At 37.2% G+C, this 14,604-nt stretch overlaps 1 protein-coding gene across 2 annotated transcripts in view; it reads left to right on the top strand.

Moving 5' to 3' along the window:
- Nucleotides 1-814: 814 nt before the first annotated feature.
- Nucleotides 815-14,604, top strand: part of LOC146489766 (piezo-type mechanosensitive ion channel component 1-like) — a 46,217-nt gene continuing 32,427 nt past the window's right edge. The window contains exons 1-15 of one of the 2 annotated variants that reach the window (XM_085092780.1): nucleotides 815-1,162; nucleotides 1,829-1,912; nucleotides 3,224-3,349; nucleotides 3,465-3,507; nucleotides 4,135-4,572; nucleotides 5,305-5,461; nucleotides 7,148-7,231; nucleotides 7,998-8,186; nucleotides 9,533-9,802; nucleotides 10,407-10,548; nucleotides 11,565-11,591; nucleotides 12,261-12,466; nucleotides 13,318-13,466; nucleotides 13,608-14,013; nucleotides 14,288-14,467. In XM_085092780.1, the coding sequence (XP_084948906.1) occupies nucleotides 1,099-1,162; nucleotides 1,829-1,912; nucleotides 3,224-3,349; nucleotides 3,465-3,507; nucleotides 4,135-4,572; nucleotides 5,305-5,461; nucleotides 7,148-7,231; nucleotides 7,998-8,186; nucleotides 9,533-9,802; nucleotides 10,407-10,548; nucleotides 11,565-11,591; nucleotides 12,261-12,466; nucleotides 13,318-13,466; nucleotides 13,608-14,013; nucleotides 14,288-14,467 (2,565 nt within the window). In that variant the 5' untranslated portion in view covers nucleotides 815-1,098. The remainder of the gene's footprint in view (nucleotides 1,163-1,828; nucleotides 1,913-3,223; nucleotides 3,350-3,464; nucleotides 3,508-4,134; nucleotides 4,573-5,304; nucleotides 5,462-7,147; nucleotides 7,232-7,997; nucleotides 8,187-9,532; nucleotides 9,803-10,406; nucleotides 10,549-11,564; nucleotides 11,592-12,260; nucleotides 12,467-13,317; nucleotides 13,467-13,607; nucleotides 14,014-14,287; nucleotides 14,468-14,604) is intronic. The other variant, XM_085092833.1, reaches the window with a different exon arrangement.

Raw genomic sequence — 14,604 nt, 5'->3', positions numbered from 1 at the left:
TCGAAATACTACATTGAGACATCCCCCCATTGAGACCCCCAAATTAGCATAACATGTCCAGACGTTTCGAGGCCTCTTCATCAGCGGCCGGTTTCTATGCTTACTTCGATGCGTGGCGCTGTTCTGAGCTCTTTCAAACAAATTCTAAGGTGTTCCGGGTTTTGGGGGAATGTTCAGGGTTTTGGGGTGTTCTGGGATGTTCCTGTGTTCAGGTGTTCCTGGAAATACTACATGTCCTCACGACCGCCTTTCACAATCCTGACAATCCCATACAAACTCTGTATCTATGTATTCCAGCACTCGACACCCACGGAAGCGGCGGCGGACATTTTCAGGATTTACGATTTAGACTTTTCCGTTGTTTTTAAACTCCCGAAAGCGGACAACCGAAATGAAAACCCCATTAGCCTCTTATCGCGGCATTGCATAAGGCAATAAAACAAACAAAATAAAAGCCATTTAATACGGTGCTATTTTTTTTAAATTGCCAATGTTTATTGCAGAGGTCAGAGTGCAGAGGTCATGGATTTCAGGCTTCCTGCGATGATCATTCACTTATTCAGTCCTTGGACTTCTCGTATTTTAGGATTAAAATAGCTTCATTGTAAATATCGGTAGTGAAATTTACTTTGTTTCTTACTTTAATTTGCGTATTTCAATTCCTCCATTTATAGCGCTGTTAGTGGTCTTTTGTTGTGAGGTGTTTATCGCTTTCTATCGGGTTTTGACACAAAAAGATGCTTTACACGACGGCAAGTTGCCATGAGACACTCTTTTGCAAAGCTGGCCACCAGCTGATGAACCGTGGGCTCATCGTGTTTTCATTTGGGCTGTGAAATCGCTGTGAAATTATCATGTCCTGGTTTCTTTTGCCGTAATTTACGGCTGAAATTAAGTGGAGGATTCAATTTTTTTCACAATTGTCAGTACGAACGTTAGTTTAGCCTGGTTTATTTCGAAAAGCGTTTTACGAAACTGTTGGGACATGTCCCCCGATTCGGGGGCTGAAAGACTTGAGACTGCCTCTGCGGACGAAATAGTCAGTTTTTCCTTTTGGACGATCTAACAGTGCAAGAGTATTTTTTGGGATTCACGAGAATGTCGTCACCTGTAGTTTGCACGCTTCTATTCAGATGGATTCTTCCACTTGTCTTGCTAGGAGGTAGGTTAATCTTGTGGGTGTTCCTTCCTGTGAGCTTCTTGTTCATTTCATAACACCAGTTGAACACTCGCTAGCTCACGCAATGCAGCTCACATGAAACGAGTTGCAGGCGTTTCTCTGGTTCGTTTGTCTTCACTTTATCAACCGCAAACTTCGAATTAACCCGCATCATGATTTACGAATGTGGCGGGCCAGTATTTTCTTGTTTGTTTTGAATCGGCGGGGAATTTTGCGCCCAGTTTCTCGTTTAATAGGATCACAGATTTGTATTGGCGCACGTTTAATACACAGGTTTAATTTGTGGCCAAACGAGAGATAATTTTACAGCTTAACCTTAATCGATTTGGGTTTTTAAGAGTGATTAAATGCTTCGTTAAAACGACGCTTCGTTCAAGTGCTAAAGGGGATATTGACTCAGTGGTCCTTGATTTTCTCTGTTCACCAGAAAGTCCTTTCCTGTCGGTGACGTAATTTTTCTGATATTTGATTCTTCTTTCAAAACTTGGCATGGCACCATCATCTGTGCACAATGCATTAGAACTGTGAGCATTAGAATCCCTTAAAAATAGTTACTGTTTAACTTTTGCTTGAATTATTTGATCTGTTTATAGTTGTTTATTTTAGATAAATGAATTACATTTTCTTATCTATTTGTTTTTTCCCCAGCTTGTTGTTTCAGATTCAGTGGCTTTTCAGTCATCTATCTGTGTTGCCTTCTGGCTATACCACTTCTGCCAAATCCATCAAGAGGTTTGAAAAATGCTGACTATATTGAAAACTTAAAGCATTCAAACCTATTTATACAATGAGATCTAGGACTTTCAGCATTTCAGTGAAATTTATGTTATTGTTATTCCCTAGATTTTCTTTACTCAGGGTGGGGAGGTGGGTCTATGGGACGGGGCTTTGAAAATGATCTCCCAGGTATTCATTCCTGATGCAACTGTGACAACTTTAAAATTTAGACTGACTTCAGTAAATTTGTTCAAAGTGGGGAGCTATAATTTTTGTTAAGGGGGAAACCACTTGTAAAAATTAAAAGTGAAGGCTTTATAACACTTTCTAGCCATGAAAATGAAACATCACAAAATGAATTATTAGTCCAATTCAACAATTATGTTCTAGGATGCCTTGGTTTGTTCTTTTCAATCCTGAAGAAAGCTGAACAACAAGTGAAGTTTATTTACCCTCATTTACATGAGGTAGTTACAAGAATTAAACGACCACATCAAGTTAAATCCCACCCAGAATAATAATTAGAGCTAATTGAGCTGGGTGGCTGATCTGGCAAATTGAAGAAAACAAAGGTTGATATGTCTATTCGGGAATAAACACACAAACAAACATGGATACACAAGAAAAAAAAAAAAAAAAAGATGAAGATAATAAAAAAAAAGAAAGAGAAAAAAAGGTTCCTGTCAAATTTTCAATCCACAAAAATCTGCTATAAAATTTTAAGCCCCCCTCCCTAAAAACAAAAATCATGAAATAACTCATTTTTAACTCTTAAACAGGCACATGCGCAATGAATGAGTTATCGTAATGTGGGGAAATGTCACTCACTCATTCACTCGTTGGGCTGTAAACTTTATGTTAATTTTATACTTAAGAAGAGTCTTTACACCACCCATTGGTAACATACAGTATCTTGAGTACTCCTCCCCCCCCCCCTACCCCTCACCTAACTTGGCTTAATACATCCCTTTGAGGGCAGTGCTTCCTTTTGCGGCTACTCCCCCTGGTTACATTCCGTGCCTTTTAGGATGGTTTAAGAAACAGTTAGGGTTTCTTAACTTGGATGGCAAAGATATTTTGCACTATTTTTGGGATTCAGAACAAATATTAGTCTTGGGTACATCTAACTTTGTCGTTTATGATCAGTTCAAGATATTCTGGATATTACTTTTTGAAGCAACCTCTCCATCCAAGAATGTATATTGTACTGGATAGCTATTATTTTGTGACTGTAAAGTTATAATGTTATTAGTTGACTTGTTTTACAGATGATTGCCATATTGGTGTTATTGATTGTTACTATAATTCCATTTTTGTTTTCCCCAGCTGCAGCCTCCACAGGTCATTTTCAGAAGGCCTTACTGGGTTTATCAGTGTTTGCGTTGATGGCGCAGATTATTTTCCAGATAGTCTTGGGAGCCCTGCCACCGTATGGTCATTTTTTCCCAAACTGTAAGCTATTTACTGTTCTGTGTCTTCTGCCAATTTTGAATGTATATATTTTTTAAAGTCTTCTTTTGGGTTGATTTCACTTAAATTAACATCCATGATGGTTATTGTTTGGTAGGCTCAACTTATGAACAACTTACCAGACAAATTGGATTAAGCAGGTGAGCAAAGTGTTAGAATTAACAGTACCTACTACACTGTATATTTGCATGTACATATAATTGTATATATTGGCTGTATTTGTCATGATTTAGTTTATACTCTATACAAGTAATTCATTTCTTTGAACATTACAACATTATTAAATATGTTGTGGTTTAATATTAATTTTTTGGTTTAAAAATTTTCAAGCCAGTTTAATCTTTATTTTCCTTTGTGTGGTATTCATTACCATAATCTGAGACAAAGGGAAATCAAAATCAAACTGATTTGAAAGTTTCAACCTCCCCTCCCCCCTGCAAAAAAAAGGTGAAACATCGCGATGTACAACTCAAAGTGACTACATCGTGAGACAAACGATAATACACTTATTGTTAAAAAAAGTGAATCACTTGAATTATGAATAGATTTACACCTTTTTCCTTTAACCTGAATGTGTGAATCAGTCATACATGTACCTATAATGTAAACCCCTTTACAACAGCAATGCTTGCCAGAGAATAATGTAATTTTAAAACCATTTCTTTTTCTTCAAAATGTGATTGACTCAAAAGTGTAAAGATCAAAACTGAAAGTTGGGAACAGTTAGCGTTGGTCTTGATATCAAGTTTGATGATATTCTTTTGCAGGTTTGACGGTGTTCCACCTCTGGATATCTTCAGGATCATTGCCCCTGATGTGGTGGTCATGGTGATAGCAATAACATGTGTTGTTTGTTGCCGAGGATTGATCAATGCGTCACCGCTTTATTCACATACTCCACAGCATACCAGGGTGTCAACGGAATCATCCACTTGGGATAATGTCATGCCTTATTTCATTGCTGTCATGTTGTTAGTTGGAGGAATAATGCTGCCATCACTAGCCTCTGCAATATACTTTATAATATTCTTGATCCTAGGAACATTGTGGGCTTGTCACAAGGCTTTTAGATTGCGAAGAAAAAGAGCATTTGCCTACTTAAGGTTTGCTCTCATGGTCTACTCTGGTGTACATGTGATGACCTTGTACATGTATCAATTCCAATTTTTTCAGACTTCCTTACCCCCAGAGAGTTTGCTTGCAAGGTACTGTACATTTCCTTTTTTTGTCCTAGACCTACATGTATGATTGATTCATAACACTCAGTTGAAGAGCTTGTTTGAAAACTAAAGTATGCTATTTAGTAGATTGAAATTTGGCTGTGAAGTTTTCTCAGGGGTTGCTCCCTTGAAATTAGCTCTTGTTTCGCGAACAGATTGGCCAGTAATCGGACTTCATGTTGTACAATTCAGGGGTAATCATGCTCGTAATTTCAAATAGGCCAAGCGCGTAAATCACTCACTTGAATACTCCCTGAATTGTACTCCACTGAGTCCTACAGTATTACCATTACTCATAGGACAAGTACAGTACATTTCTTCAATCATTGTTCATGGTTGCTCATGGTTGAATCAAAACTGGAAAACTTTGTTTGAAAAATTCAAGCCTACACAAAGTAGTGAAATGTGAAATGTTCCAGAAAATATGAGTTACTGTATAGCCTTCACATGGAAGGTTTTTTTTATCTGTGAACTGTTTCTTCCCTCTGCAACTTTATACTTTCCTTCTAGAAGCTTTTGCAGTTATTTTACGGCAACTTAAAGTAATATTGATTTATTGCTTAACTGTTAAGGGTTCAAATATGAAATTTCTTATACATGGAAATTAAATTAATTTAAACAAATTAAAGAAAATACTGATTGAACTGGTCTCACTTTTACTAACTGGTGAACACAGGTGTTTGAAAATGAGTTAATGTATCATTTTTCCTTGATTAGGTTGTTTGGTCTTGTTGGAATAATATACACAGACTGCAATGCTCCATTGGTGCTTCATGTTCAGCCGTATCTAGACTGGCCCCAGTGTGCATCTCCTGGTGTGATCTTAGCACTTTACTGGCTGTTAGCAACAGAAACAAGATTTTACTTCATAAATGTAAAGTACATCCAGTTGCTAACAAATCATTGCTTTACACTAACAATAAAATATAGTTATAATTATAAAAAAATAATTTGAGAGACATAGTTTTGTATTTTGATTTGGAAGATTTGTAATACATGTAATGTTATAATAATTGAAGGGGTGCGTGGAATAAGGCCCTAAGTGACTTTTGATGTAAGGTCAAATTCTCCTTTTATTTCACAAGTGATAACAAGAAAATTTGGAAGGAGATTCTAGCAGTTTATCAGAAGTCACTTAGCGCTTTTTTCCAGGCACCCCTTCAATTATTGTTATTATTAATGTGTATGACATTAACATGGCTGTGTTTCCCCTATTCAGTGAAGAACTGAGAGTACATGAACTTAATCATGTGTTTAGTTTCAGCTAATCAATGTTTTGGTTTGCTCTAAAGTGTCCAAGTTTTTGTACCTTATAGCCTTCAATTTAATCAAAGAAGATTGCTAGGTTCTGTTGTTCTGCTTCTTGCTTTGTATTTCATTCGCTGACTTGATATTTTTGCATGATTTTTCTTTAAAAAGAAGTGTAAACTGGCAAAAAAAAAACCTTGATGGCAATGTTGTCTGAATAAACAAATTGAAGGCCACTTGTACATAATACAGTCAAACCTCCCTTTGCGACCACCTCTCGTAAGTGACCACCTCTCATTAGCGACCATGCACTTTTCCAAAATACCAAAAGTTTTCAAGGCAAATCACTATAGATGGAACCTTTCGTAGGCGACCACCACTCGTAAGCGACCACCTCCCGTAAGCGACCACTTTTAGAGATGATTGTTTAAAATTTTCAATTGTTTTTAACCTCCTGTAGGTGACCACTTGAAACACAATCTGCTGTATCTCTCAGGATCGGGGGGGGGGGGGGGATTGCAAAATGTGTCGCTGTAACATATTGGTCCACACAATAACAGACGCTGTATTAAAATCTCACAGCCGGAGCTACCGGAAGTGTTTCCCGAAATAGCTTACCATAACATACACAAGCACTATAGTGCACACTGAAATAAACTTTAATCAGGTTGAATCCCTTGCAGGAAAGAAACTCTCTTATCTTGTAAATAGCATGCATGTACAGTGTACGTGCATGACCGGTGATGACTTTCCCAACCTTGTATTACTCAACAGAAAAATTGTGGCGATAAAGAACGTCAACTGAATTACATAACAAACAAACAAATGCGAAAGCTGTAGATGCTTTATGCTTGAAATGTAACATTGCAAAAATGCCGTTTACTGTCTACTCATAAATCAGGCAGTTTAAAGAAAATTTATTACTTTAGGTTTCGATAAGAACTGGCGAAAGGGTTTGGTCTCCGCAATTACCATATGTAAATTACCTGAAATTTTAGACCCCCCCGTGGTCTGACCTCTGGTAAGCGACCACCTCCCGTAAGCGGCCACATATCCTTGACATTATGGGTGGTTGCTTACGGGAGGTTCGACTGTAATTCACACATTTTTGGAGAAAACAAAAATCTGCCTAAAATTTGACATGTACATGTATACAGTGAGAAAAAGTATGTGTGCGGATTAATTTGAACCTTCAACATCCATTCAAAATCGCATTTGTTTGAGTCAGAAAAGACTGCTAGGTTCAGTACAGTTATATATTACATTGAAGGAAGATGATTTTAATAGCACGATGTCTTTCTGGTCAACACAGGAGAATAGTTCCAGGTACAGTGAAAACCAAACACATTGGTGGGACCCACGTACTTGGCCCCAGGCCTACACATCTGAGAGACAGGTATACAGGCTTGAGGACAAAATTTGTGAAAAAGAAATATGATGTTATTATGTGGTGTTTCATGCCTGGTGAATAAAATAAAACGTTTCAGCAAATTTATTTTTTTCACAAAATGCAAGGGCTTGCTGGAGTAATTCACTCGTGATTTCAAGATTTATTATCAATTTATTCCAATGTTTGGTAGGTATGTAATGTGAAGTCTCTCTCATGGCACTGGCTGGCTTAGTGGCTGGTGTGCAGATTGACGGAAATTTGTTGTCCACACAAGGAAGCAGGATTCCAGCTTAAATGTTCTAACATTTATTAGCCCAGGAGGGGGGGGGGGGGGTGGGGGACTCCCATATGAAACAGATGAGGATGCTCGTTGTCTCGCTTAGGGGTGTAAATTTTGGATTTTGGTCTCGCTTAGGGTGTTCCGGGCAAAGCGCCAATATTTTAAGCCGCCAAGGTCTCGTTTAGAGTTCCGTGAAGAAACACAGAATTACATGAAGAGAAACAGAACTTAAATTTTCTTTTTAAATTTGCTTAAGCCACGCCCAGATTGGTCTCCTTTAGGGGTCACAAAAAGCTTGAGCCAGGTGGTCTCCCTTAGGGGTGAAATTCAAAAGTTCCAATGAGCATCCCCGTCTGTTCCATATGGGAGTCCCCACACCCCCGGGCTTTATAGGCTGATTGAAGGCCTGCATAAGATTCCAACCTATTCAACAATATGCATCTTGAGCTATTTGGTTAAAACTAATCAACATGTTGTTTATAAATATTGCAGTCCCTTATGGCAGGCCCCGGCCAAACAAACTACAACACGTTGGGTCCTCTGCCTGAGAATGTCGTAGCAGAAGAGCCCGTGCAACCTATCAGAGAGGTTGATGAATACCCCGGAGTGCAGGGAACTCTGGGAAGCATTATGATGTTTCTTATGAGGCAGAGTTACATTGCAGCTCTCATTATTATGATGGCAAGTATCCAGTTTTGTGATTAAAAGTTGAATCGAGAAGCAATACAAGTTTACAGTGTGACTACTGTTACCAGGGTCACAAGTTGACCAATCACATCACAGGACACTCCCGCTAAAGTCCATCGAACCAATCAGCACTTTAATAGCCAAAGCAAAGCAAAGACACAAGTTTACAAAATTTTCGGTAAAGAATCCTCTGATTTAGCTCTCTTTGTGAAAACTTTGTAATCTTTGCTTGCTTTGGTTGTAAGTGTTGATTGGTTTGATCGACTGTAGAGGGAATTTATTGTGCTTGTCCTGTGATGTGATTGGTCATCTTTGTTTAAAGGGGAAGTACATGTATCATGGGGTTTTGGTACCTTTTTTGAAATGATGAAATAAGACCTTCACTCAGCTGCCAAATTTGATAATTCTAGAATGACAAGAGCAAAGAAATCAACTCAGTTCTTGAAAGGAACAACTCGTGATCTGTTCTAGCCCAGTTTGGAAACAAAAATGCGAGAACTTGAAAAACATTAGCCTGACATTTTTCAAGTTTCAATCCATACCGGCATACTCTGTCTCTGACCAGAGGCACTAATCGACAGTTTTATTGCACTGGGGTGATATTTATACCAAACTTGACAATTATTTCTTTTTCTGCTGACAGACAAACATTTTTGGGTTTCGAAATGACAGCAAATTTTGCGTGATACTTCCCCTTTAAGTGACCCCAGTAACAGTAGATGCACTTTAATACTCTGAGGGTACAGGTTATATCCTCCCCTAAGACCAAAATTCTCTAAGTGTTGATTGTAGTGATAGAGTCCTTTTCATTTGAGTGTCAAAGTAACTTTGCATTTGCCTTTTATTTCCTTTACTATGCTCTGTGATTTGTTAGCAGATCCTGGACCATTTTCCAGCAACATGCAAAACCAAACATAAACCATGACTTGCTTGAACATGTTTTCCCACACTTGACTCCAGTTGATGTACATGTATTTGCTTCAAGGTCTGATTGGTTAATTGACCTTTTCACATCTGTTGTTATTGTCTAAAATAATTACTTTGGTTTTGGGCTTTTGACACTCAATTGAAAATTTATAATTTACTCATGTTTAATGGTTAATTGTTATAAATTAATTTCCCTAAATATTAATGTCGCTCCCTTTCAAGGGGTTGCTCAGGGTCAAAGGGATGTTAACAAATTGTATTAATTTTTGGTAAATCTCCATTTCACTACTATGTACTTCTTTTTCACTTCAATACTGTATGGCATGTAACTAAAGTCCTAATAATTTATTGTAATTCTTACACATGTGTGTTTAGTTCTAAGCAAACTAAATCTAGCAATGTTGTTTTCACAGGCCTGGAGTATCACATACCACTCTTGGTTGACCTTTGTCCTCCTTCTATGGGCCTGTCTCATCTGGATTACCCCTTTTGCGCGATGGTTCTGTATGGTCTCCTCACCAGGACTTGTGATCTATGCTGAGTTGCTTCTCCTTGTTCAGTATGTTTATGGCCTTGAGTTGACAGATGAGGAGTTGCCACTGCAAGACCCAACAGGGACGTTTGATTACTCAGAGCTGGGGCTGAAGAAATGGCAATTTCCCTGTTTACACTTGGGAGCTCAAGTAAGCAGTTCCATTACAGAGCTTGTTGCCGTAGTTAATGCTAGTCAACTATCCCTACAGGCCTAGGGACTACAGTCACGTGTCGACCCTCACTCTCCTCTTTCCCTGCCCTACCCCATACTACTCCCTCCAATTTAATTTTTTGTTTGCAGCAAACTCTCTTGGTACATCCTAGTCACTCATCTTCTATATGGAAAGTCCATGATTGGTAACAGTGAAGGGAAAATGGGAAATTCTTTACAACTGTGCAATAACTATAGTGTGTATGGCAGAATTGATTTGTTTTTTTGGGAAGTTCTGATTGAAATTTCTTCTAATCAATAGGCCATTTTCATGATGGCGTCATTTGACTACAACTACCAGAATTCATTTGGTTTTCCTTTTCAAATTTAAATTTTGTAATCCCAGTGGAGAGCAAAGAACAATAGCTCTAATTAGCATGAGAAAATAAAAAAAGTGTTTCAAATTTAAATTTTGTGATCCCAGTGGAGAGCAAAGAACAATAGCTCTAATTAGCATGAGAAAATAAAAAAGTGAAGGATTCTGGTAGTTGTAGTCAAATGACGCCATAGTGAAAATGTCCTATTGATCTGTTGATTTCTAGACCCTCTTTACCTGGGTGTTCTGGGTGACGCTGCGGCAACACATCAGAGAGAAGAAAATGAAGAGAAGGGAAAGAGAAAACGAAGAATCTCTTCCACTAAGAAATCTTGCGCATCCATTTTTGAAGGCACTTAGAAAAATGTGTAAGTATGCAATAAGTATATGTAATCAAATGGTGACAAGTGGAATAAGGAAATAATTTCACATGCATTTTGTCAAAATTCTAATAGTTACCCAACCCTTTAGGCAAAGGAAATTATTAAAATTTTGACAAAATGCAAGTGAAATTATTTCCTTATTTTACAAGTATACCATTTCATTATAATAATTTTTTTTTATAATTATTACTTGTTTTAAAAACGATGTATAGCGTTCATGCAAAGGTATAATAAGTCTCTTTAAATATTTTATTTTTTGTGATATAAATCTTTGTACTCTAGAAACGTGTTATTTCAGATATAGCTCTGACCTTGTACAGAAGAGTTGGTGATGAATTTGCCAACAGTGTGGTCACGATGAAAAATGGTCATTTTCAAACTATTAGATGATGTTTCTGTCAAAATTAATATTTAATTTGGCAAATGAATGCAATTGAATGGCAAATGAATGCCATTGTCCTGGACCCAGTTGTTCAAAGAGTGGATAACTTTATCCAGTGGATAAGTTGCTATTCAGCGGATAAAATGTACTCCAACAAAAGCTTTTGGCAAGTTTTTCACACAATCCCATACTTAAATTAGACAAATGCTTCTACTTTGTACACAAATTATAGGGTTATAGGGAAATTCTTGCACAGATTTTATCTGCCATATAGCGACCTATCCAGTGGATAAAATTATCCGCTCTTTGAACAACTGGGGCCTGACTGTTAATAACGTCTCAATTAAAAAAAAATTAGTTAAATTTCTTGCTATAAATAACTAACTATAAATTAAAATAATTAGAGGCTTAAATGCAAGTAATTAATGACCAGTCATAAATATAATGTCAATCTTAAAAAGGAGTAATTTCCTGATCTAAAACAAGCATTTTCAAGTGAAATATTATTTAATGTACACTGTAAAGTAGTGGTACATGTTGTTTGTCTTTGAATAATTCTCGATAAGTTGACTTTTTTGTTTGTGTGAACCTATCTAACATTTTTGTTTTCTTTATAAAGCTTCCATGGGAACATCATCTTCCTCAGGTAGAAAAAGAAATTAAAATTATTGTAATTGTACAAATTTCTAAATGCTTTAAGTTTATTGACTCTCTTAATACAGAACAACAAACTTTTCAAATGGCAATTTACAAATACTCGGAATAGTAAACACAATAATATTCTACGGAATATAAAATTTAAATTAATATTAATAATATTATTATTAATAATGATGATGACTATTAATAATAGTAATAATAAAGATCAATAAATTGCTATACAAATAAAGGTTATTAAAAAAAATAAAGATCAGAATAATAATAATAAGAGTTTTGTCATTTTCCTTTAAATAATAATAATAATAATAATAGTAATAATAATAATAATAATAATACTGTAATAATAACAATAACTATGATGATAATAATGATTATTATTACTATACAGTTGTACATGTAAAACTAAAATAAAAATACAGACAATTTATCAGCTGTATCAATATCTGTTGTACAGCCACTCACCCGTGACTTACATCTACATTTATTTATTTTGGTGTGTCTTTGAAAGTCTTCTCTGCAAACAATCACAGTTAATTTTCATCCGGATTGTTGACAAAAAATTTTCAATGATATATGAAGATAGTTGCTTAGTTTTTTATCACTTACACTGCTAGTAGTTGTTTATTTCTGTACATCATTTGTTTACATCACTTAGCTGTTGGTTCAGAGGAGGGTGATGCGCTGGATCCCAAAGCATCTGATGATGCAAAGGCGCTCATGATGTGGGTGAAATCTGTCCTCGCAAAGTACTGGATCCTACTCTGTTGCGGTGCATTCTTATTGGTCGGTTTACAAAATGAGGTGTCGGTTTACCAGATCGGCTATATGGCGATATTCCTATTTATACTTATTTGTTATCAGGTAAGTGGTTTACTGGTTTACCAAGTGACATAAGCAGCAAAAATATTACAGGGATTTAGAATTACATTAACGGTAAAGGACCGAAATGACCACGTGACCATGTTTATCCTTCATTTGCCGCTCGCTGTTTTTAGTTTTTCAGTAAAACTGATCACTTTACCTGTATAGTGTTCAAAAGGCCAGAATCGATTGTTTTGCACTATTCTGATCTATGAACTTTTTTTTTCAAGAAAACATAAACGCGAATCTCACGTTTGCCGTTTTGTCATAAACGCGATTGTGAATCTCTCTATTATCTTAGTACAGCACAGTGGAGAACTTTTGGCAGTTTCAAATGTGTGGTTTTACCTCGTTTACGTTTAAAGAAGTTCTCAAGAAGTCCAAAAATGTAACAACATAACACCAGTTGTTTCAAAGTTTACCAATTGACACATGGAGTAAAGTTCTTGCAGGGATAACTTTTTGTGGTTAACCGCGATAACTATTTGCAAGGCAAAGGTACCGATGAAGAACATGACGTCTGGACGACTCCATGTCATCGTGCTATCGCTTAATACACTGTATCTTTGTCTTGAAAATTTACGGAAGCCTTTTGCGAGAATTTCAGTATTTTTTCAAGAATAAAACCTTGAATCACAATAATTTCACTTTACGTGGTTATTGTGCCCATCATTTCGATTATCTTAACTTTTGTCTTCTACTTTTCGCCACTAACTGAACTAACGCCTTGCCTACAGGGAACCTTTCGTTTAAACTTCAGAATTTTCGTAACAGCAGCTTCATTTTCTTTCAAAACTGCGTCACTGATTCTCATTTCTGATCATACTCTGATTTCTTTTTTCTGTTTATAGATATCTATTGCCACGTGGAGATTAATTCTGCGTCCTCTGTGGTGGGTGATGGTGATTTACTCGATCTGTATTTTGTTGTTAATCTACACTTACCAGTTTGACAACATGCCTGTTTACTGGCACAATGCCACTGGACTCTCGGATCAATGGTAAGTAATTGAACAAACCTACATTTTACAACTGTAGCAAAATGTGAAACTGTCACATACTGAAGCTAAAAGCGTTGTTGTTTGAAAGGCGTTTCCATTATAATCAAAATGATAATGTGGATGTCTTCTCTTTCACAACAGGTTGTATAATCTTGGTCTCCGTCAACACACCAAAGCCAGCCTGCTGCTAGAGCTCCTTACACCCACCGCCTTTTCAATCGTTATCGTTATACAACTTCATTTCTTCCATCGTCCATTCCTGGCCATGATTGACCTGCGAGTGCGAGCTCACTCTACATCTCATCAATCTTCGGCAAGGGGTGCTGTGGAACCTCATAATGAACCCTCCACTTCACAACAAAATGGGACCAGGCCTTCAGAGACTCCGAGGGAGCCTAGGATGAGTACCCAGAAGTCTTATCTGGTGATGGCGCTCATAAAGCTAGTGAACTTTTACAATGACTTAACCGTGTTTTTATGGAGAGTTGGGGAGCTACACATGCTGAAACTGGTCAATTTGACACTGATTTGTGTGGTGCTTTATCAGGTCAGCTTTAGCTCCCTGTTGTTTTAGTCCTTCTGTTTCTGTAATTCTGTGTTACTAGGAGGGGCTACTCCCGTAACGTTGGGACACCTTTTTCTTTGTATGACCCTTTTGAGATAAAACAGCAAAACCAAGAAGACCTGAAAGTTAAACCAAAAAGTCTTTCAGAAATAAACGTTGTTTGATTTTGCGGCGCTATTTCGGTCCCATCAGAGCATAGAACCCCAAGAGTATCCAATTGACGAATCTTTTGATGAATAAAGTGTCCCTTTTTCAGGTATGTGCGATTAACGCTGTAATCATCATTCTCCTTGGCATATCCATGCCGTCACGTGTTCTTCAAAGAGCTTTGTCCTACTGTTTCTTAATCTGGAGCTCGCTTGTGATTCTGAGTAAGATGATTTATCAGCTGAGGTTCGTACAGGCGGACTTATTCCAACACAATTGCACTGACCAGGTGAGTCTAGGCTGTAGGTATATTTTAAAAGTAGTTATGAGTAGAGGGTTAACGTTCGTTGCCGTAGAGAACCGCTTGTGTTTCTGATAGTTGAGCCTGCGTCCAATTATTGTTTTGCTTAAACAGGCATACAAACG

This window comes from Pavona decussata, unplaced genomic scaffold (genome assembly GCF_977016875.1).
Source record: "Pavona decussata unplaced genomic scaffold, jaPavDecu1.1 SCAFFOLD_3, whole genome shotgun sequence".
NCBI lineage: Eukaryota > Metazoa > Cnidaria > Anthozoa > Scleractinia > Agariciidae > Pavona > Pavona decussata.
This window is presented reverse-complemented; position numbering and strand designations above follow the sequence as displayed.